At 37.5% G+C, this 24607-nt stretch overlaps 3 protein-coding genes across 3 annotated transcripts in view; 2 read left to right on the plus strand and 1 right to left on the minus strand.

The window, feature by feature from the left end:
• Positions 1 to 259: 259 nt before the first annotated feature.
• On the plus strand, positions 260 to 5351 carry LOC149072394 (uncharacterized). The gene is made up of 7 exons (XM_089246662.1): positions 260 to 523; positions 726 to 750; positions 1192 to 1283; positions 3578 to 3690; positions 3799 to 4079; positions 4656 to 4795; positions 4973 to 5351. Exons 1-7 carry the CDS (start codon positions 443 to 445, stop codon positions 5162 to 5164), a joined length of 924 nt encoding a protein of 307 aa, XP_089102788.1. The 5' UTR covers positions 260 to 442; the 3' UTR covers positions 5165 to 5351.
• Positions 5352 to 5369: 18 nt separating this feature from the next.
• On the minus strand, positions 5370 to 14490 carry LOC149072395 (putative glutamate receptor). The gene is made up of 7 exons (XM_089246663.1): positions 11225 to 14490; positions 7464 to 7554; positions 7170 to 7325; positions 6913 to 7060; positions 6534 to 6778; positions 6111 to 6391; positions 5370 to 5726 (listed from the first exon to the last, which is right to left on the minus strand). Exons 1-7 carry the CDS (start codon positions 11320 to 11322, stop codon positions 5390 to 5392), a joined length of 1356 nt encoding a protein of 451 aa, XP_089102789.1. The 5' UTR covers positions 11323 to 14490; the 3' UTR covers positions 5370 to 5389.
• A 536-nt stretch (positions 14491 to 15026) lies between these two features.
• The window catches only part of LOC149072396 (uncharacterized), a 62116-nt gene continuing 52535 nt past the window's right edge, over positions 15027 to 24607 (plus strand). Inside the window, exons 1-4 of the mRNA XM_089246711.1 lie at positions 15027 to 15109; positions 18076 to 18189; positions 18297 to 18373; positions 22343 to 22472. Of these exons, the coding sequence (XP_089102837.1) occupies positions 18090 to 18189; positions 18297 to 18373; positions 22343 to 22472 (307 nt within the window). The 5' untranslated portion in view covers positions 15027 to 15109; positions 18076 to 18089. The remainder of the gene's footprint in view (positions 15110 to 18075; positions 18190 to 18296; positions 18374 to 22342; positions 22473 to 24607) is intronic.

Here is a 24607-nt window from a genome sequence, read left to right on the forward strand (position 1 = left end):
AGGAATATTCAATGTCGTTATAACCGAGTTTGTATATATTTTAGAACACGTGTATATACGGCTGTTTCATTTCACATCTCTTTAAAGTGACAGACATTCAAAAAAGCATAATAATGACGATTTCATAGATTTCTTGGAGTAACCGTGAAAATGACATTCTTTCAGTGTCTGCTATTCAGGGAAACAACACAATGTGTTAAGCACCTGCTATGCTATATATTTATGTTACAGATCTCTTCAACAGATTCAATATTTCAAGCTAGTTCTACAGCTGGCGTCGGTCTGGTGAAGTAATGATGCAGTAGATGTTTGAATACAATTTTCTAATCATAAGGCTGCCAGAATGAGCCACGTGTCTGCTTAAGAGAGAAAAAATCTCTGATTCCTTTTAAGATTGCATCATCTGCGAAAAATCAGATTTTCATTCATTTAAAGAATCACAATGAGTTTTGTTTCGTATTCTTTTCTGTTGCAGTTTGCTATCACATATTTGTATTGGATATCGTTTTCTGAAGCCTTAACTGTAAGTAGCCATTTTTGATTTTTTTGGGTAAAGAATTTGCAACTATTCTTGTGAATTGTGGAATTTTTTAAATCTCCATTTCTATCAACCAATTAAGTAGCCATTCCGTTCAAATCAACTGTTTTTTAACCTGCAAACTTCTCAATGCTTGTTATTGAAGTATTTATCTTACCCATGCTTATTATTAAATGTTTTCTTTCAGCCTGATCGGAGAGAAAATGACACTCGTAAGTACTTAATTTTGATTTTGAGTCTGCAAGTCAAATAAATACAATCAATGCGGTTGCTAAAGACTGGAGTGAAAATGGCGGATTTTAAGATCAATCTATACATATTCAATAGTCGAAGTAAGAGGAATATCATTAAAAGAGTTTTTACTATAGAGAAAGAGTAGAATATAACATATATCAGGAAATTGATTTGAAGATTTTGAGATTTTTGAATCTCAATCATTTGAGATTTTGAAATATATGACAACCATATTTTTATGAGCATCTTTTTATCAGCCACCTCGTTGGGCATTTTGTCTGTTGTGGCGTTGTATTTGTATTGTTACCGTAAGAAAGGAATTGATTTCGATCTTCCAGAATAATCAAAATATAATAGATTTATTGTGTATATATTGCTCAATCTAAAAGCAACATGCAGAATATAACTTTCATCAATAGGTCCTTTCTGTGTTTGTGGAAATAATGACAATCAGCATAAAGTAAGAGTCGTCGGAGGACATGACGCTAATGTAGACCAGTACCCATTTGCTGTAAGTATAAGTAGATTTTTAGTTAGAAGGAGAGAGAGAGACAGGGCCGTAACTAGGATTTTTGCCGTCCCCACAACTTTAAAACTCGATAATTTTGTAACGGTGTTCTTTGTTCTCACCTAAAACTGCTGCCCCTAAATTTTTCCGCCCGGGGCAGTTGCCCTCCCTACCCCCTCTAGTTCCGGCCCTGGGGAGAGATATAGTTTTGTATCGTGGTACTGATTTTCTACGGTCTTCAGCATGAACTTATGTCATCCTAAGGCACTTTCTGAAAGGGTACAATACCGACCCCATGAGAAGGCAGGAATAGGTAGAATATACGTAATCCAATACTAATCGAGCTAAATTTTCAGATGGAGGGAGCACTCTGAAATGTTTTCATGTGGACCGAATAGGTTTCGAATCTCTGTTCTTAAAGGGAGAGAGAACGTTGCCTATAAAATATTTTTACCTGATGTGCAATGCAATATTTATCTTCTCCATACATTAAAAAATGTATTTTTCCTGTAAGTTTCACATATTAATTTCACTAAAAACCATACTAAGATGCTCATTAAAAGTGGAATTTCCAACTGATAAAACCCTGCCTGTTATCACCTTATCATGCGAGTTATTTTTAGCGTATATGTATTACGGTAAATGTGATAAATGTATCAAATTTACCGTAACATATAAAGGCTATCCCAAATTGTTTGCACAGCGGATATGTCTGCAACCGTTGACTTTAGAACCATACTTTCAATTACAAAAAGTTTTCAAAATGATGTGCGGTTACTCACGGTGGCTCAACTTTTCCAAGGGGAAAAAAATAGAAAAATTAATTTTTTTATGTAAAAACTGTGTGCTAAAACCTCTAATTATTAAAATGTAAATGTGACTGAGAAGTCTCATTAAAAAAATTCCATATTTTTAAATGCAATAATGACGGGGATATTTGACCTGGAAGTTTTCAGCATTTGTCGCCAATGATTGAGAGTGTGGTTCACAAATTACGAAAAGTAAATTAAATTCAAAATTGTAAAAATTATTTGTCAAAAAATTGTTGAAAAAAAAACCAATTGTTATTTTTTGTGACTAAAAATAATGGTTGAGTTCATTCTCTAATTCTGTGCAGTCCGTAAAAATGGCAATTTCTGAGCCAATAAAAGTCTGCGAAAACTGTGATGAATTACCAAAACATAGTGATTTTATATACAGGGTGTTCTGTTAATGGACCGACAAACTCAGAGGATTGTTAGTAGACATCAAGAGGAACAAAAATTGCTATGGAACATGGTGTCACAAACCACGTTGAGAGGGTGAAAGTCATGAAAAACGCATGCAGGTTTCGACGTCACGCTGAAACGACAAAAGTACAAAAATATTTATTTGATTAATTATTACAAGAGTTATTGGAAGTGGTGGCCGCTGACGTCATTGCACAGTCTACAACAACGTAAAAACGATTTCCCGACGCGCGCGCGCTCGAAGATACCAGGTATGCTTTTGATGTCTGCCGCAGCGACGATAATCCACGCTGAGATTCTCCGGTGTGTCCACAGGCGTCGCATAAGCGACATTGCCATCTGCTCGACCGTAAATCAGATGCATATCAGCGTATTCCTCGTTCATGTAGTCAGCTATCACGATACTCTTTGAAACAGACAACTAACTGCTACACGTGCTTACTACCGCAATAGCTCTAATTTACGTCGTCCGCAGCGCGTGATCCTACCCCAGCGCATGCGTTTCGCGACGCTGCTTACGCCAGATATGGTGAGCGAACCCACCTTTCGTCTCCTCTGGACTCAGAGCCTGCATGTGTGTTTCGCGATTTTTACCCTCTCAACGTGGTTTGCGACACCATGTTCCATTGCAATTTTTGTTCTCTTGATGCCTACTAACAACCCTCTGAGAGTTTGTCGGTCCATTAACACAACACCCTGTATTTATTATCTCGATATATATATATTGTATTAAAAAATATGACATTTTTTTGCAAATGTATTTCAGAGCGGGGTCTACATTTCAATAACTGGAAGTTTTAGCACACGGGGACTATATAAAAGGTTAATTTCTTTATTTTTTATGTACACACGATCCCTCAAACCAATCTTGAGATTTCAAGTGACTGCACGTCATTTTTGAAACCTTTTTGTAATTGAAAATATGCATCCTAAAGTCAACGGTTGCAGAGATCTGCTGTGCAAACGATTTGGGACAGCATGTATATACTATGTCGTTGAAATACTGTCGGATATAACGCCGTTTTGTCGGAAGGGGATTAATTGCCACTGAATTTGTTTGTGTTCCAGTCAGGCCTCATATCAAGCGAAGAGTTTCGCTCCCGTCGCAGCCTGACTCCATTTTGTGGTGCGACACTCGTCACCGATAAACACTTGGTGACAGCAGCACATTGTGTAAGAGGGTATGTATCCTAATACTTATTACCTTCATTCACCACTTTCATCGTTTATAAACACTGGATGACTATTTACAGATCAGGATAAATTTCCCCGTTATTCCTTAATAACAGTCGAACACCTGGGGAAGTTGACTTGAGCATCGGTGATTACGACGTCAAGGACGACGTATCTCTATTACGATCAAGCATAAAATTGACTAAGCATCCGATGTTCCGAGCGATCGGTTATTACAACGACATTGCTGTCATCGAAATAGACGAACCTATCGAATTAGGATACGATTCCTCTCTCAACCACTATATCAAAGCTGCGTGGCTTCCACCAGTAAATTTCCGACTCGAGCCTGGAACTACAGTTACTGTCTACGGATGGGGACGACTTGACTATTACAGTGAGTTACGATACTTTTCGCTGTGACTTTGTTTCGATACTTTCACTATGCGAAGTACGAAAGCCTGGATAACCAAGCGGAGATCGAGAAGTTGTTCGGAAAGAAAATTCACATTCCTCTGTGGGGAATCGAACCACCAATCTCTCACTGTCCGGGCGAGTGTTCTAACCATTGAACTACAGAGGACAGACATTTTCAATCCTTAGAGCATATGCATGAATGCTGAACGGGACAGCGCATGGACAGCCTCCAAGCTCAGCTAATAGCCCTTACGAGGCTGTCCATGCGCAGTCCCGTTCAGCATTCATGCATATGCTCTAAGGATTGAAAATGTCTGTCCTCTGTAGTTCAATGGTTAGAACACTCGCCCGGACAGTGAGAGATTGGTGGTTCGATTCCCCACAGAGGAATGTGAATTTTCTTTCCGAACAACTTCTCGATCTCCGCTTGGTTATCCAGGCTTTCGTACTTCGTATGAAAAGCGGAGAGTGACATCGTTTCTCTCTATACTTTCACTATGCTTGAACTTTTTATTTAAACTTTCGTATTAATATCGCATTGTTGCCTATATCTCAGGCGGTGCTCGCCCCCGTGTCCTACAAACACTAGATGTTCCCGTGGCAACTTACGATGACTGCCAATCCGCTTACGATGCTAAAATTGTAAAACGCATGATGATTTGTGCGGGTGGTAAAGAAGGGAAAGACGCGTGCATTGTAAGTTCATCTTAATCATTAAGTTACTGTATTACTGACAACTTTCCATCGAATCGACGAGTTTTTCTCCTTGAAATTAAATTGTTTTTCGGGAATATTGTGCCGATACATAATATTTGTTGAATAGGAATTATTTCATGTAATTTTTATTTCTGCGGTGCAATAACTGTATTGCAGGGTGATTCTGGAAGCGGTCTGTTAGCACGATTGAACAATGAAGAGGTTCTTGTTGGGACAGTATCATTCGGAAGACGATGTGCATTGCCGCACGTACCTGGAGTGTATTCGAACGTCAGTAGCTACGTGAATTGGATTTACGATCAAACCAAAACTGCTAATTGTCATCCCTGCATTGCAAAAACACCATAATACCCAATGAAAAATCAAACACGATTGATACCCGGAAGTTCAAACTTCATTGATTTAATGCTAAGACATACAGAACATAATGTTTCAGAAAAATGTTTTATACCTCTAGCAAGATTCGAAATCTTCAATCAGCTACTTTTGGAAATTGATCCGTTAAAAGTTTCGAAATAAAATAAATTTCTCTAGATTTTTCTGAACTCTCTTTGATGCTCTGAACGAAAACAATTATGCGCTTTTAAGCGTTGGTACGATTGAAGGTTGAAATCGTTGACCAAAATCCTTCTCGGAATAAAATTTCGTTCCTCTTTTTGGTTTCTTTTTTGAAAACATAGATTGTTTATTAAGTGGCTGCAGTTTATTCAGTTTCACAGTGACGAGTTCAGTGATTACGAATGATATGGATGCTGTTATCCCGATGGACCACAAAACAAAAGCACCCATAATATCTGTGACGCTGAGTGGTTTTATTGCTGATGAAGGTTCTCGACTGCAGTGGGTATAGTTGTCTAGCACTCTATTCAGCCAACGATCGGTTAATTTAGCCTGCACAATGGTCGTTAACCTGAAAGATAATATTGTATAACCAATAGGAAGACATCGAATGAGTATGACAACTTACTTCATAAAGAATAATATTAACACTCCGATGGTGGCACTGGATCTGAGAGATTCATACTCGATTTTTCGTATGGTCTCTCCAAAGTTTAGAGATGATGGAGCTCCCACCAGTTTTATATTAATAGTTGGTGGAGTTTCACATTGATACACCTGGTATTCTATCACCTTTTCCCGAACAATACGATATGCATTTCTGATTATATGATCGATATTTGGTCGTGGATCTCACAGACCCGATTCACTTTTGGTGTTATTCCAGAGTCGCCACCATCGGAATGTTAAGTTGTGAGTCCATAATGAGACTTAAGCGAGTCACATAAATACTCACTTTCTATTGATCAGTGTCTTTGTTTTCTGTCGTAGATCTTTGCGTACAGCTAATGCGATTACGCCGTTGCAAAATGGAATCTGTTGCACCTGAATATTGCACTGTTTTGTTCTTTTAACTCTTTCGGTTACTACGTTTAGGGCATAGACGTAATCTATAATGAGAACGTGAGTTCCTTTTTCCACTTTATTCATGGTTTCTTCCAAAGTTGCTGTATTCCATTGAATGGAGTTGTTGAACATTCTTTGCCAAAGTTGCGCATGAAGTTTGTCTTCACTCGTCTGGAATGAAATCCATTGCACGGTTATTTAAACTAAAAAAAACATTCGAATAAAACCGGAATCACACAGGTATATAACATCGACGTTGTTAATTTTTTTTTTGTATTTCTCACAGCATATTTAATCTCTAAAGAACACTTACCATAAAACATATTTGGACAGCAGAACCTCTAGTAGTTACGGGTATTATGGATTTCTGTCTACCTAAATCTTCTAAGTCAGACACAATCGGCCTCAATTTCGTTACAGCGAATGTAGAAGTTATTGCACCTTGGAACGTATATAAAATAATCAGAACAGGACCTAATAACCATGCCGATGTAAGTACCCGAAAAGAATGTCTGTACCAAATGTTTAGAAGAGCCCAGTGCTTTGTTGTTCCACAGTCTGGAAGAAAAACCGTAAAAAAATGTTGCATATCATTTGGTTCCAAATAATAAAAGGGAATAACATATTAAAAAGGGCTTCAAGTAGTAAATCCCCAAAGGAATATCTAATAGAAGATCCATGCATATGCTTACCATGTCCAACAAGATAGCTACCAAAAACCCAAAGATAACGTAAAAGAAGTTGATCCTGCTTTATTTGTCCACTTGTCGATGCAACGTTGTATATTAACATCGCTGTTAGTGCCACACAGAAAAGCGAGAGGAAGAGTAGAAGCCATATCTGTGTGAGATCATGGAAAGAAATTGCAGGTATGTATGTTCCATTTTGAAAGATAAAAATATATCGGGTATACCAGTTCTCTAATTTTTTTTAAAATAAAAAATGTCACCTTCCAAGAGAAGACTTTGATGTAAAGAAATATATTACGATCCGTAGAAGAAATTCCCGTAATAATGCCCAACTTGTAGAACTCAAGACAATTAGTAAAATCCACGACAGCAGCTCTCTGTTCCGATACACCTAACGGCCCACCAATGTCGACCTCCTGTTATGTATTGAAGTATCTTTTATTATATACATATATATAGCGTATTTTTTCGCAGCAAGAAAACAATTATTAACAACCAAAAAGACGGTAGTTTGCTTATAGCTGATAATGATCACTTTGATAATAGCGGCTTACATTTCTGTGCAATGCTCCAAGCATTCCGCTGTAACTTCCATCTGATTGACGTGCACCAAACTGATGGTCCACTTGAGATCCGATACGGAAACTGAACCAGAAAGAGGAGAAAAACAGCACAGCATTTACGATAATTGAAATATAAATTTATTATTTTTATATTCATATACTTTATCAAGTTATTTATTATTAAAAAATATATATACATTCTGTCGTTTTTACGACATCCTCGTAAGTACAGTCGTTCCTCTGTATTCGCGGGAGTTACGTTCCAAGGATGACCGCGAATACGAAACATCCGCGAATAACTCAAAACCTTAAATTTTGTTCTTTAGGCATCTCATTTTTAAAGTATCAGTTTTGTGTGGAAGAAGTGGAAGGTAAGGGAGGGGGAAGGTCTTCTACAATGATTCCAGTGCGATGCTTTCTGAAAAGAACAGCATAGTGTCTGTTAGTCAAATCTTCTAAATTCTAGTCAATTTGTATTGTAACAAGGCTTCCTTTACCAATTATTCTACATGTAGAAAACGTACCCCACAGATGGGTCTATTTCATGGAAGCAATCCATTGCCGATTTAAACTTACGAAGCTTTTGCTATGTCGCTCATAATAAACTTGTCTTCTAATTCTCAGGATTTTCAGATCAAATAATGATGGCTATATAGTGTGCAATACATAACTTGCATCTTTTTTATTGCACCCATCGAGAAACGGCACTTTCTATACGAGAGACGTGGATTCAGGGCTATATAGTAGCAGGTGCAGCTACAGCAACGGCTGATCGAATTTTGCTTTCGTATTTTTTGATATATTTGACTGTAGACTCATTGATGTCGTAATAACGGGAAACCGCTGCAATACGGCTAACCTTTGTCAATGTTTTCCGAATTTTTCTTTGAAAGTTTTTCGCTTTTAGGAACATTAAGGGGTTGCACGATCTTGGCTTCCCTTGCTTTCCCATAGAAAATACTCCTTCCTTTAAGGAACATTTAAAAATTTTCTATTTACTTAATAGGCACTCGATTTTTTTCTCAAATACTATGGATATTTTTTATGTAATTTAACACAAGCATTTAGGATTTTAATCGCAGAATTTTAACTTCAACAACATGCAACTTTTTCAAATATCACCAAAATTTAGTGCCATAAAATGTTGTAAAATAATTTTAATAAATTTTTAAGAAATCCCCGAGTTAAAGTATGTAACACTAGTGTTAAGAGGCACAAAGTTTCAAGACATTTGAATAAGTGGTGTTCGGAGAAATGTTTCTTATCTAACAAAAAACTTAGTTTTGACAAACGAGCATTTTAGTGGAAAACATTAGCATACATGAGTGGTTCACAACCATAGTAGACCAAGTCCATTTATCTTCATTTTGAATAACAACACCTTAAAGTTTTGATAGATAATTAATTCAGGTCAAGTGATGTAAAGAAATTAAATATATCAAAGTTTAGTTAAAACTATCATTTTTTTTAGTGCCCTGCTTTTACAAATAATAAATCCAGTATTTTTGTTGTAAATTGATAGTCTTTCTTTAATAATGAGGACTTGATCCACTATGGTTGTGAATTGAAGCTTCAACGCGAAAAAATATGATGCTGCAATGTGTAAGTGAAGAACATTTTATTATGATTTATTTTATATTATGAAAAATTCTTGATTTTGAAATATTTTCATTAGGTATATTTGAACTACAAATCAATTACAATGAATAAAAAATGTTCCCATTTGTCGTAAAAATCAATCGCTACAAAATATTATCTTCATAAATTCTACAGAAAGTAGCTTGGAGCCTAGTATTTGCCTCCACTGGAAGATTCTAAATATGCATGATGTATATTGCAGCAATGTATGGGAAAAGATCCATCATATCTTTCTTTTTGGCCAAAGTGATCTTTCTATGGTCCGCGTACAATGCATTTTGACTTGAAACGAAGAAAGCAACTTTCGTCCACGAACCTGTTTTTCCAAATTCCTTTTTCGAAAAGGTAGATCCTCTCATTGAGGGTTTCTTTGAACTCTAAAGCCCCGTCTAACTCTATCATGAAGGGACAACCTCTCTTTTTCTACTGATTTCATCATTTTCTGTTAAAAGCTTCATGGATATGTCATCGCATAATTTATATGCATTTGTACTTGTTGTTTGAAGTGTCAATTAAATTTTGTACGGAAGATTTTGTAATAGAATTTCTCTTTCACGGAGATATTCTTTGCCGTACATTCCTCTACATAAATGTCATACATCTTCCGAATCGAAAGATCGGGGTGAGGGTACTTTCTATTAGGATTATCTTTCTTGGAATAGTGACTTTTTTATGAGCTGAAAATGACTATGTGATCAATAATGTCTATATTGCCAATTTTGTTTCCAGGAGTATGTCTGCCTCTAGAGTCTGAAGTGGCTGATGTGATGCAATCCTTATTCAAACATCTATAAATACGTCCCCAGCTAAGTTGCAATATTAAGTACCTACCGTTGACAATATTATCATCCGATGATTCATATGATGAATCAGGAGCATATTCTTCTCCAGAAGACTCAAAATCAACTCATTTTGACTTGAAAATGATTAATATAATGAAAAATAGAACGAGGCAATCAAAATCATAATCAAGAATGGACTTGGTTCAGTATGGCTGTGAAAGTTTTATGTATTACTTCACCAGCTGTGAAAGCAAACGCCATCCCTGAGAAAGTAGGTGAACTACGAACTTAGCTTACTATGGCAATGGGCAGAATAGACGTTGCTGCATCTCCTGAGCTAACTATCACATTTTTTGTAAAAAATGAACTTGATCTGTTATGGTTGTGAAGCCCTCATATAATGCCTGCTAGCAGTTTATATTAAAATATAAAAAAAATATTTCTAGTACAGGGGGCAGAACAAAAACTTGAAAACAGACGCAGAAAATTTCACAGTATTTGGAAATTGAAAAATTCGAAAATGTGTTTTTTGGAAAATTTAAGTGCACCAACCCCCTTAAACAACAGTATTGTATAAATATTTTCAGACCCATCAGAAAAACCTTTAAGGATGATTTTTTAAACGTTTATTTAACACGTACAACTTATATTTTGTTCCGATACAAGAATTATTAAATCAATAGTGTTTTACAAAAAAATCTGGAAAAGAGACCGCAAATATAAGATCCGCGAATACCGAGGGCCGACTGTAATATCTCTCGCAACGTCTCTGTAATGTATTAGTAAATTCTTGTTTTTGATATGTAGGGTGTTTATAATTAAAGTTCCCTTACTCTGAGCAGTTTTTCTCAAAAACTAAACTCATCCAAATAACAGCCGAATTTTCAGAATATCTTAACGAAACCACGGGAGAGATATTTATGCAATAAATCTAACATGTCTTCTATTTGCGTGTACAGATAATTTATGTTCTCGGTCAAAATTAGCATAGCAAAACAATAGTTCAATTCCATGGGAAACGGGAAGACGCAATGAAAAAGCACTACTTTTTCACCTAGTGGTCGAAAATTGAACTTTTTTTTTATTGCATAAATTCCTCTCCCATAGTCTGATTAGGATATCCTGAAAATTTGGCTGTATTCGGATAAGTTAGTTTTAGAGAAAAACTACTCAAAGTACGGGAACTTTAATTATAAACACCCTGTATGTGCCAAATTTCTTTCTTGCATGGGATCATCTGGATTTTACTAAACATACACGTAACATGGTATTCACCTTCTAGTTTCAATAAAAAGTAAAAAATTGTTAGATACACCTTTATATTTCACTTACTTGTACTGTAATGAACCCGCTAAAGCTTCGAACACGTCTTTTAATACGCCATCCAAACGTGTAACATTCAGTATCTTGGTTTCCATGGCCCATGGCATCCACTTGAAAAGCAATGAAAATAATTTAAATAAATGAAATAAAATATTTTTTCCGAATGCGAATATTTGTTGATTTTGTAGGTCATTGAATAATTTGCAGGAAAGAATTTATTTACTCTTTCAAATAAAATAAATCAGGCACTCTTACCTCTGTATAACGAGCTCGAAGCACTCGGTGCATTTTTTTTTTTCAGTTATAAGCCTAGACAGAATCGAACGATTTTTGAATTTTATAGCTTAAACGAATTTGGATTTGTAATGGAAAGGAATTTCTGAAAGAAATTACTGGATATCAATTTGTTTTTGAGAATTTTCCAAGAAAACAAAATGAATGAAAAGACGAACAGAATGAAATTACTTTCTTTTGCAACGAGAAAGCAACATGTTCTCTTCAAATAAACGTGTAATGGTGACTTAAGGTGAAACTGGCTCGATTGTATGATTTTTTTTTTAATGTTGAGTATATATAAACGTGTCTTCTGTTTGCGTGCACAGATAATTCTTGTTTTCGGTCAAAATTAACATAGGTAATCGTTTATTAATTGCTGATGACATTTTCGATTGTTATATGACGAGCGAAAGCAGTTTCCTGATGACCTACTGACCATTAGGATAATCTCATAGTTAGCGCAAACTACTTTTTAACGACAGTTGTAAATTGAAAAATCGAAGGCCATTAATAAATTTCGGACCGTCTCCAAGTCCGAATTTCGGATGTCATTGACGAATGTTTTGATTGTGATATTCCGTGAGGTCCTCTTGAAGGATTAAGAAATCATTAGCCGTAAGCATTAACCAAACTTTGCTTTAGCAATTATATTAAATCGATAATATAAAATTTGCGACTTGAATACGCGTGTTGTTTTCCTAATGATCTAATAATTAGTTCACATGTTAAGTTCTATACCGTTAAGTTAATCTATAAGTTCTACAGTGGAACCTCCCCTAACGGACACCTCTCGTTAGAGGACATTTTTCTGAACCCCGGTCCAGTGGAATAGGACTTTACTGTATTTCACTTCCCGTTAGCGGATAGAAAATCAGGCAAACTCTAATTTATTAATTTTTGGTCATAAGTCAAGAATTTATCATATTCATTTAAGATTATGTTTAATCCCAAGCTTGTGTTGGAAAATATGATAAATCGTCAATTACTTAATTAACTGAACATAACTATGGTCCAGGGTGGTGAATTCGAATGGTAATGTGTTGATTTTGTTTGTTGATGACGTGGAAGAAAGCTAACATTGCAAGAATGTATGTAATGCTGTTATGCAAATACAAGGCCACAATAGGCAAAATGCCCAACGAGGTGGCTGAGAAAAAGATGCCCATAACAAATATGGATGTCATATTACTAAAATACAGCAACCGAATTAGAAATGCAATCACAAAAATTGCACACTATATATAAATAAGATATTATGAAAAGGCGAAAAAATTTTACAATGTGGCCATATTATGGTTCTTATTCTAAGTATGGATAGCTTCTCGATTTACCCCAACATGTTATGATATTTCTTTTTAATCGTGTCAATTGTGTTAGAATTCACTACCTCCGGGGGTAAGCCATTCTACTTATTAACAACCCTATTAGAGAATTCCCCGCGACACCATAACCTAGAATGACTTTAGGAGAACGCGAAGACACCTTTTTGAAAGTAAAACCGAGCATTCTATTCGATTTTTTGACCACCGCTGAACAATGTTCAGAAAACCTAAGCGGCTCGTCAATGCGAATTCCCAAATCGGCCACCCTAGTTCCATCCGGGATAGTAACACCATTCAACTCGTAAGAGAAACGTGGATTGTTCGAACCAAAATGAGCAACCCTTCACATGTTAACCCTAAACTTCATGCTCCATTCATTTGCCCATGCGCCAATCCTGTTCAAGTGAGTCTGGAACAACTCCCTATCACTTTGATTCCCAACTACCCTCATTAGCTTCACGTCATCTGCGAATTTGCTAACAATCCCATCGATACCCTGATCGAGTTTATCGATAAAAAATGAAAAGGGTACATGAGGCCTAGGACACTTCTTGAGGAACTCCACTAGTGACGCCTGTCCAATGAGAGAATTCCCCGTTCACCCTTATCCGTTGTGATTTATCTCTCAACCACGATTCTATCCAATTTAGCAAGTTGCCCCCAATCCCAATCTCGTGTAAACGCTTCAAGAGTTTACCATGTTGGATCCGATCGAATGCCTTCTGGAAATCAAGGTAAACAACATTTTTGCCCTTACCCAAAGTTTTAGTCACATGATTATAGAAGCAAAGGAGGTTAGTTACACGCGACTTCCCCTTCCCGAACCCATGCTGATTATCCGACAATACACTATTCTCGTCTAGCCACTTCACCAATTGCTTTTTGATAATAATTTCCAGAATTTTCGAGAGGGAGCTTGTCAAACTCACTGGACGTTATTCGGACACAGCCTCTCTACCAGTGCCGTCTTACCACATGAGGGGGTGGCCTCAAGAGAAAAGGGGCCTCACAAAAATGATGTGGTTGGAATTTCCGAGAATTCACCACATATGCCTCAGAAAAAACTTTCGGCCTGGGGGCCCATGATGCTCTTAAGACGGCCCTGTTCTCTACTACCCTTTTTAAATATCGGAACAACATTAGTAAGTTTCCAATCCCTTGGGACGATACCCAGAGCAAAACTACTCCTGTAAATCTGCGCGACTGGCCGAGTTATGAATATTTATTTCTTCCCACTTATTTTAATTTTCATTGCAAAATATGTGTAGTGCACGTCAGGGCCAAGTGATTTTTCTGAGGCCCCTGTTCTCTTGAGGCCCCTGGGCCGTGCCCGGGTAGGCCCATGCGTCAAGATGGCACTGGTGCACGTATCATGTACGGGTAAAAATAATTACTTTGTTTAATGAAGCTACATGAAGGTTATAACTTTTTCCATATTTATATCAGGCTTTCCAACTTTATTTGTGATCTATGCATAATCGTAGTGAATGTAGTGAAATTTAATCAAATTTTCTTTATCGCATGATTGGTGATTATGCACAACCACCAGTGAACCACTTTCACACACACTAACATATATATTTTAACACTAAAATGTATAAGAACCAATTGCGATCGAACCAAACGTCGTATAAATGCGAAAGGCATATAAACGAGGTTCCACTTATACATGGTACCTCCCCAAGGCCGTAGCGTGGGGGGGGGGTGGCCTTGGGGGTCTGGTTCCCCCCCCCCCTCCGAAATGTGAGAAAATGACCGAAAAAAGGGAAAAAGATGGCCAAATCTGTTGTTCTATCACTTTGGTCCCCCGAATGAAAGTGCCCCCCCCCCCCCGAAAGAAATTTTTGGCTACGGATCTGTACCGCCCCATTAGCAGACAAAATGTATGGTCCCATGGGTATCTGTTATCGGGAGGTTCTACTGTATATCATTAGGTTAATTACATTCAAATGGCCTTGCACCCTGTGTGGAAGAGTGAATCTACATTTTTATCTTGATATGGCCCTTCAACCCCATGAAATTTGGTACAAAAAATACTACATAGACGTGTACACAATGAAGTTTTAACAAAGAGAAAACACAAGAGGAGGAGGGAGAGAGAAAAAAATGTGCAAGAATTTTCTCGTTATCTGTTCACTTTCAAAAATCTAATTCTGATAACAAGAAACAAAAGGAATTAGATATCCATAAAGAATCGGAGTCTATACTTTTTTGGAGGCGTCTCCGCAGAAATCAGTCCCGCTACAGCGGTGCTACGGTTCGGTTCCAGTCATTTTTGTGGTTTGTGACACCTTTGGTAAGTTGTATATTATTGTATAATTATTTTTTTTTTTGTTTAAACAACATCAATTAATTAATTTCAAATTGCAAATGTCAGCTTAATTTTCTTTGAATTCTAAAAATAGTGTATTTCCTATTCCTTATGATCGCATTTAAATATGAACTTATTTTAAGCTATGAACTCTCTTGGTATTATATTGAAGTGACTTTCTTGTTATTGACTCTGATATATTTGGTGATAGTCTTAGAAAGTTATAAGAACAATTCCGAGGTGGTTTGGTAGTTTCAAAGCCATGTATTACTTACCAGGACTACGCGAGAGTTGGATACGTTACGTCCGTTCTCTGGACGTACAAGCGGGGACAATCACCGAAACTGAAGACCTTGTACGACGTGGAATTTATTGAATCAATGGTCAATTTTTAGTATAAGGCTGGTAGTCCACTGAAAGCTACTACAAGTGCAAACAAGTCGCGTGTATACGTAAGACCGCTATAGTAGTCTTGCGTATACACACGACTTGTTTTCACTCGTGGTAGCTTCCAGTGCTTAAGTTACGAAGAGTGATCTCGATTTAAAAATACAGTGGAACCTCTCGATGACGAACACCAACTGTGCATCGAAAATTTTGTCCGATATTGAGACTTGTCAGTTGATTGGTAATGAGAGAAATTTGTACATTGAAGTAATATGCAACCCACGGGATTCACAAAAAAAATGTGTCCGTTAAATAGAGTTGCGCAAACTGTAAGTGTCCGTTATGGGAGGTTCTGTACTTATAATTTAAATATAATAATGTCTGCTAATTCTTTTAAAGTACCACATATCTTTTCAAAGTCTAAATCGGTTGTGCTCGTCAAAAATTCATCAACATAAACGTCGTAACAGTACCGTAAAAGAGCAATGTGACTTTTGAATTCCTGTTAATATAAATATTTCAATTCCAGGATTGAATCGTTTCCCTGAGGTTTCTAATATTTAATGGAATTATATTTCGGGTAAGGCATTTCTACAATAAAACGGCTATTATATTGTGTAGGCTTCGACAATGGCGTAAATTTTAGACCTTTGGATGCTCAGCTTAGGTCTTATGTATAATATTTTGATATCCAAATTAATTCTAAACGTACTTGAAACCATGCTTTAAAATACTAGGGTGCTCACAGGGGCGTAGCCGGAAATTTCGTTCGTGGGGGGGGACCAAAGTGACAGAACAATGGATTTGGCCATCTTTTTCCCTTTTTTCGGTCATTTTCTCACATTTCGGGGGGGGGGGACCAGACCCCCAAGTCCCCCCACCCTCGCTACGCCCTTGGGTGCTCAAGTACCCCCTAGCTTCAACGCCATTAGTCTTCGAGATCAAAACCTCTACTGCTGAACCAGATGGGTGTTTTAAAAATCGTTTAGTTCGACACGGCGCTGTTTGAGGCAAAGAATAAGTTGAATTAATCTACCGTTGGTGAGATCGCTTATCCCAATATGTGCTCGTCATTACCATTGTAATGCTTATCATTTTGTGATAACCAATAAGTTTCCAAGTATCTATGAACCTAAGAACAATAATTCCTAGCCTATATCAGGTATTATTCTGATATTTAACACAGAATGGATGAAATGATAATGATCCGATGATTTCGTAATTCATCGAATACTCCGTGTCTTTGGAACGAATCATTATTGTTTCGATAATTAAAACCTTGAAAAATCTTTTTAGGGGGCTTTTGAAACGGATTATCTATTTACACCAGCGTTTTTCGACCTGATTTCCTCGGGGCATTGCTAGGGGTTCCACGAGAAGGTGATTCCTATCCTATTTAGAATCCTATGAGGTGATTCCTGCTTATTTGGAATCTTGAAACTGTTGTAAGCATTCATTTATTTTTTACATGTTTAGAATATTAGAATTATTAATATTAGAACATGTTAGGTCTAGAACACGGATATCATTTTAAGGATTCATTAGCTTTTCAAAGTACGTCGCAGCTCCCAGGGCATCTCGTCGAACCGAGGATATTAGTCTGTGTTAACTCAGTGGTTAGAAATAGAACCAGCGTTTAACCGATTCATATGCTTATTGTTTTTGTAGGGGCGTCACATGTCACAAGGGTATCGGAAGTTTAAGAACCAGTGCCTGAGAACATGGATATTATTTCAAGGATTCCTTATAGAACATGGATATTGCTTTAAGAAATACTTAGAACAGAGGCTTCCAACCTTTTTGTTCGAACGAAACCCTTGATGGTTACGAAATTGCTCCTAAACAAACATAAATACAGGGTGTACCAAAAGTCGCTGAATTTTCATAAAAAATGTGACAAAGTGTCGTAAGAGTATACGTTTTGCTTTAAAATACACGTCATAAATTCGGTCTTCATTTAGGAACAAAAATTAGCTCATTCAAGTAGAAAATATAAATATTTCAACCAAATCATTACAAGAAAGTCCTCTTAAAAGTCCGTGAAATTAAATTCTGACAAAAAATTGGAGTTCTGTGTAAGGACAGGTGAGAGAGGCATTTTCATTACATGTTTATATGTAATCTCATTTGCATGGTATGTTTCTTATGGAAAAATGCCCGCCCCCCCCCCATCGGCGACATTTTGAACTAATTCGTCCTCGTTGTCAAATAAAATCTGAAATCATGACATGAATTTCGCTTCAAAACACATATTCTTACGACAATTTATTCGAGTTTTATGAATTTCGTTCTATCATGTATTTCTTACGGAACAATATTCTATGAAACCGTTGATATTCAGCCTCCACCCGAAAATGTGGATAATATTGGAGGTTTTCAGGGTAAAATTAATTTAATGATGGGTGCCGAAGTTCCAGAGAGTACAAGGTTAGAAACCCCTGATTTGCACACCAATAATTTTAAATAAAAAGCCACCAACTAAACAAATGTAATGAGTTTTTCTATGTTTGTAACTATCCTCTATTTTAAAATTATATATTTTTCGTTCTTCCCTTCTATGCCAGATATAAGAAACGCCATGGGTGGAAGGAAAATGGGGGCGATTTTGGTTTTTGTCGTGATATGTTGTTTGTGGCAGCAGAGCCACGGCCAGTGCAATCTGACAACTAAAGCTGAACGTGAGTATTATCCATTTAATCTTTCTCTATAAGAATCTTTTCATTAGACATTTTTTCCAAGATAAGTTAGTTATGTAACTGAAAAATTGAATTTTTATCGATTACAGCGAAAGATTTTCCGGATCTGTTCAAAGAAACTGATCTTTCTTATCAAATGACTACAGAGTATTCATACGTGAAAGCCGTAAGTAAATTTCTGAAGCCATTTTAAAAAATAATACTTGTATAAAATTAAATATTAATACTTGTAAAAATTCCGAAATAACTTTGCATTCTTGTGAAGCGAAAATAATTCAATTACTCGATTAATTTCTCACTTAGGACCGTCATAACGCGCATAGGGTGAGGGCCCTCTGATGGCTATACATTCACGTCAGTTGGGTCAGATTTGTTGGGGGGGCTTCAGCAGAAACGTCGAAATGCCGTAAGCCATGTAACCATTTCGATTTTGCATAACCCCACAAACCATGGAGGAAAGAATACGGTTATTCTTTCCTCCATGCCCACAAACAGTTCCTTTTTAGAAACGTTTAAAAACATTTTAAATCGATGTCTTATTTCGTTTAACAATATTACATACTGCGCCATTCCCCGCCGGTGATGAGTTTTTGCGGAAAATTGAATTCCATGACCTGTAAACTATTACCAAGTTTGATAACGTTTTGTCCAGTTTTCTTTTTATGGCCATTTCAAAGTGAAACTTGAATTATAAAGACCTTGTAAATTGATATTTTTAAATTTTGTTTTGAAAACACAAATTCGGTACTTTGGTAATAAATTTGAAACTATTGAAAAAAATCGTTCAACATCAGTTAGTAGTTAGGAGAAAAGATGACGATATTTACCATAAGTTCTTTTTATTGGTTATAAGGTGTGAAGTTAAAATATTATAATATAATTATATAAATACTTATAAAATAATTATACTGTATTTAGTGTTTCCAAAGGCGGTAAAAACCCATCAAATGCAAATACCACACCAACCTAGCAGTTGACATATATCCATTTTGTGATCTCTGAAGGAATTTTCGATCCTCCAAATCCATCCAACTCAGATTGATTATTAACTATAAATAATACAGTTGACGCTCGTTATAACGACACCTCGTTATAGCAACCATTCCATTACAACGATCGGTAGGATAAGGATTGTTTAAGTTTTGAGTTAGAAATATGGGAATATGAACTTCGGGGCTTTCATCAGAGGCCAGCACTTGATGTTCAACTTTCAGGGAGGTTTTAAGATGGCTTCCAGCAGGGCCGTAGTTTGTCTTCTCGGGGCCCCGGGGAAGGCTTTTCCTTGGAGGGCCCACTCTTGAAAGGGTTATTATTATGCAAAATAAATGTGTAAACTTTTGTAGGGGCCCCATTTGGCTCGAGACCCAGGAACAATACCCCGGTTGCCCCAGGCTAATTACGGCTCTGGCTTCCGTTAGAAAGTGCCTCCAGAAAAAGTGTGATTTATTACATAAAATTTAGCAAAAAAATTCTGGAAAAAAATATGTAACGATGAATATACCCTGTATAATCTTGGCTGGAAAAATTTGAACAAAGGGAATTATTTCTTCACAAAAAAAAAATTGAAAATCTGAGGAAACAAAATTTTTTTTTTTAATATATTTGTTGATGTTTAGGTTTTTAAGGCATTTTTAGAGTATCAAAAATGCAAAAAAAACATTTTGAAAATTCTTAAAAAAGAATGCTCGAGTCTGAAAGGGCTGTAGTGAATTTATATCGTGAAAAAATAAGAAATTACCACATCGTCTCGGGCTGGAGCTATGACAGCCCTGCTCTTGGGGAGGCCATGATCATTACTTACTTTTTCCGTAAACAGGGGCGTCGGAAGTATTTCGAACCTGTGAGTGCTAGTCCATAGCTTCATGCAGAACATTTTGATTTCTCAGCCAGTTCTGTGGATGCTCAGACCCTTGCCGCAAATGCCTGTCACCCACAGCATTCCCGGCTCCGACGCCACTGCCCGTAAAGAAGTATAACGAGGCCAGTTTTATTATGAAATTTATTCAAATTAGTTTCTGGTGCCCCAGAGCCGCACAAGTAAGAAGCTAAGTTTTTCCTTTGCCTTTATTTGATCGTTCCACAAAAATAACTGTTTAGGAGCACCAAAATGCATACTTGCCCCACTTGTGATTAAGTACATTCTTATTTTTGATATTACGGTCAGGGCCGTCTAAGAGCATCATGGGCCCCCGGGTTAAGTGGTTTTTCTGAGGCCCTACCTTGTAAATTCTAGAAAATTTCAACCGGATCTCATTTTTGTGAGGCTTTTTTCTCCGACATAGGTGTTTCAGCGACTGGGACTTTGGCAATCAAATTGCTATCGAATTCTGGCGAGGTGTTAACATTGATTCAAGTCCCGGGAGACTGCACCCAGGGCCGTCTTATCATCATGGGCCCCCGGGCCAAATGATTTTTCTGAGGACCCTTCCCTACCAGACAAATTTCCGGAAATCTTAACCAGATCCCATTTTTGTGGGGCCCCCTTTTCTCTTGAGGAACGGGTGGGCCCATGCTTTAAGACGGCACTGTATACACCCCCAACTATTATTGATTTCAAGCCCATTTGCCATATGCAGGGTTTTTTAGAAGATTCCACGCACACATAGAGTAAGATATGCGCGCTTGGGTATGGTGCCCGGTTGGGCCTATGCGTTAAGATGGTCCTGGTAACATTATTTTCGAAGGAAAACTTTTCGTTGTAGAAAAAAAAAAATCGAGACTAGAGACTAGAGAATCGATGTAGAGGCTTCCTAAATGTCTTGGCCTGGAAGTCTACCTGAGTGTGTGCTGAGCCGCAACTAGATAATTTGTCATCCGGGGCAAGCCGGCATTTTGGCACCCCTTGTAATGTAGAAGAAGCAGTCAGTTAAAGGATGAATTCGGCGGCCCCTTCTGGTTCAACGACCGGGACACCAGCTCCGCCTGCTCCCTCTAGTTGCGGCCCTGAGTGTGTGCGTCTGATACCAGTTATCAACAAATTGATAGAATTTTAAGTTGAGTCTTTGTTAAGCAGTTGAAGTCAAAATACCATACGTAATCAATGCATTTCAATCCGGTTTTACTTCCCTTAGTATTTCGCGACCCATTCGCACTTGTACAGGTCGGAAATTAGATGTACTACGATTTGCTGGAGGGGATTTCATTAGTGTATTTAAACATGTAAATTTACAGAATATCAACATAATCCGAGCACATTAGACTTCCAGCACCTATGTCCAAAGATGAAAAACGAACAGAAATGCACTGAATAGAAAGTCATCACATAATTATTATTTTATGATTTACCATACTTTCCGTATAGTAGGGGCACTCATATATATAGGTTTGGCAGCCTACAAGACCATCATTCATTAGAGAATAACGTTTTTAACAGTTGGAGAGAATTAGTGGTTATAGTGACGGACTCGTGATGCGAGGATCCGGGTTCGAACCCCACAGTGGTGGTCGGCTGAAGTTGGTTTTCTGTGGTTCCCAACTTCAAGTCGCGAATGCGAGCCGATCTCCCCGTTAAAAAGTCTCGCCACAGAGAGCAACAGGCCTACAACGTTACAAATATTCAATCATTACACTTCACTCACAATTTAAAGTATAGATGGCAGCACTGAAATATCATACAGAACACTAGCTACACACTCAGACTGTTAGGTGCACTCACTTTGTTCCAGACTCTGCCACGAAGCTGGGCTGGAAGAGATCTCGGCAACGGGATAAGTCCGGTGGCAGAGACCCTGGCGTTCATTCATTCAGTTGGAGAGAATTTCATTTGATTGAAAAACGGAATAGAATTTCGTTAATCTTTGAAAAGCGTTCGCGTGCCACTCCCGATACCATGGCATGCCACTTGCGGCACGCGTGCTGTGGGTTGGCCACCCCTGGGTTACAGGGTGAAATTTGCTCCTCCTCTGGTCCAGTGTCTGGGGCACTAAACCCGCCTGCTCCATCCTAATTGCGACCCTGCATGGCCATAATAGATCTGGGATTAATTTTCGAAAAAATAAGTAGCTTTTAATAACTTAGCCTCTTTTACGGCTTAGTTTTCATTCACCGGAAAGTATGTCATACTTTATGATATGCAATATAATGCTGTACATGAAATGACGATGAATAATTTTTTTCAAAATCATTCTTTTTCCAGAAACAAAGTGATTACGTAAAAGAATATTATGACGTGCTTAATAAGAGAGGCAGAGTCGATGTTTACTCTGGTGGAGAATCGTTCAGTTATTATTATTACGAGGAAACAAATGAAGCATTTGAGGTGGCTGGTATGTTCTTAGTATTCTCTATTAAAACAAGAGTGTATTTTTTTACAATCACTGCGACAGATTCCTGAACTTCAATGCCATGTTAGAAATCATAAACCTGTTAAAAGAAACCATATTCTATTAAAATTTTCCGTCAAAAGTAATTCTCTAAATAATTTATGAACATATTGAGTTTACTCACTGTATTAATACTCGATATAACAACAAATCCCTGTGTACAACGATATTTTTTTTGGTCCTCACAGTATATCGAAATTTCAGAATATTTATCTTCTAAGGTTTATAGGTCTATATATCTCATCTAAGGCTGAGAATTGGTTAAAAACCTAAATTTCAAGTTTTTTTACCAATCCGTGTTGATATCGTGGATTGTATCGTTGTAGTATTGCTCCAGTGTGAACCCGTCCTTACATAAAACATAGTAGGCGTATATGGCAAACACTAAATGTGTGTGTTATACACAGAGATGCCGATGATGCGCCACAGTGCTTCGAATACCCGTAATGCCTGAAAGGGACGCATAAAAACTATGTTCACGAGTAGTGTTTCTGCTTGAGAATTCCCGCCCGCCCGTTCTCGGAAATTTTTTGCGATTTTCCGTTCCCGAAATCCCGAGAAAAATTCCCGGGGAATCGGGGAAATTACTGTTGTGACACATTAATGCTGAAAATGAAATATAAAAGATAAAAAAAAATCAATGGGAATATTTGTTTAAAATTTAATTAATTTTCTTTACCTATAGCATAGCATTGCTTGCAAAAGAGATATGGGAACTGGAGCGAGAATAGAGATTGGAAAAGAAAACGTTGAGTTGAGGGGGCTTCCAATTTGTGTAACTGTACCAGAGAGGCCAGAGCAACCCTGGACGACTATGAAATCCTGTACTGTTTTAGGGAAATGGGAACACGAGAGCTGAACGAAGGAGATAATATCTGAAAAAAGGATGTGGTATTATGATTCCGGGCCTGTTGTGATTTCTAAATGTGTTATAGCGTGTCAATAGCTATCCCTATTATTCTATGTGTGGGGGCCGTCCATTTCTTAAAAAAGACTGAAGCGCTCTGCTATTCTAAAGTCAAACATGCATAATACATAATATATTTTCCTTACTCATCAGCACCCCTTAGTTTATGGGCCTACTTAAGGGCTCCCTGTTCCAAGGAGAATAATTGCGTAATACCCACCAATGCTTTCTTGCCTTTCCTCTCTCTGCAACCTCTTAATACTTAAAAACTTATCATTAACCACCTGCAAGTGACTGAGACAGGGCCGTCTCAACGTATGGGCCCACCCGGGCCTCAAGAGAAGAGGGGCCTCACAAAAACGAGAACCGGTTGAAATTTTCGAAAATTGGCCAGGCAAGGCCTCAGAAAAATCACTTGGCCCGGGGGCCCATGATGCCCTTAAGACTGCCCTGGACTGAGAGAGGAAGTTTTATGGCTTTACGATGCTCATTTTGGTGCATATATTTTCCCCTTTCCCGGGAAAGTTTTCCATTCACAATTGTCCCCCTGTTTTTTAAGCAATCCTACACGACAATAAAAGAGCAATTGCGTTTTCTGGGGTTGCCTTTTTTTTTTTTGCTTTCAAGTGGGAAAAAAACTGATCATGATCCGCCTTTAAAAAAAAAACCCGTGATGTACAAGGGGGGGGGGGGGAATCACTTTATGCAGCTGATGCTACAAATCTCGAACGTTTAGACACAGTTTAAAACGCAGAATTCGCGAATGCTTAATTAAGAGTATAGTCGGCTCCCGTATTTGCGGTTTTTTTCTTTTATTGGAAATTTTTTTCGAAAACACTCAGCAATACCCACCAATGCTTTGTAACGTTCACGTGTTTTGTTTACAAAGTTTGAGTTGTGCTTGTTTAAGATGGCTCATTCTTCTAGTGCTACTGATAATGCTTTGAAAAGGTAAATAAATGTGAAAACTTCACAAGAAAAATTATATATTGATAAGATATATTGACTATGCTTGGCGAAAGTAAGTCAATACCTGCTGTGGTCCACCATTACGGAATCAACGAATCTACGGTGAGATACATATCAAGAAAAAGGAATCTGAAATTCAATCAGTCGAGGCTGTAGCTGCACCTATGGCAGCGAAAAATTTGCATTGCCTACGGGACCCATG

The sequence above is a fragment of the Pholcus phalangioides genome, unplaced genomic scaffold (assembly GCF_987345545.1).
Source record: "Pholcus phalangioides strain wild (caught in Gottingen) unplaced genomic scaffold, Ppha-v1.0 ptg000017l_1, whole genome shotgun sequence".
Taxonomy (NCBI): domain Eukaryota; kingdom Metazoa; phylum Arthropoda; class Arachnida; order Araneae; family Pholcidae; genus Pholcus; species Pholcus phalangioides.

Coding starts and splice junctions, on each gene's coding strand:
- LOC149072394 (XM_089246662.1), top strand. CDS start 443: ATGAGTTTTGTTTCGTATTCTTTTCTGTTGCAGTTTGCTATCACATAT. Junction 1,284..3,577: donor TAGACCAGTACCCATTTGCT/GTAAGTATAAGT, acceptor TTTGTGTTCCAG/TCAGGCCTCATATCAAGCGA. Junction 4,796..4,972: donor AAGGGAAAGACGCGTGCATT/GTAAGTTCATCT, acceptor ACTGTATTGCAG/GGTGATTCTGGAAGCGGTCT.
- LOC149072395 (XM_089246663.1), bottom strand. CDS start 11,322: ATGCCATGGGCCATGGAAACCAAGATACTGAATGTTACACGTTTGGAT. Junction 7,326..7,463: donor TTGGAGCATTGCACAGAAAT/GTAAGCCGCTAT, acceptor AATACATAACAG/GAGGTCGACATTGGTGGGCC. Junction 5,727..6,110: donor AAGACACTGATCAATAGAAA/GTGAGTATTTAT, acceptor ATTATCTTTCAG/GTTAACGACCATTGTGCAGG.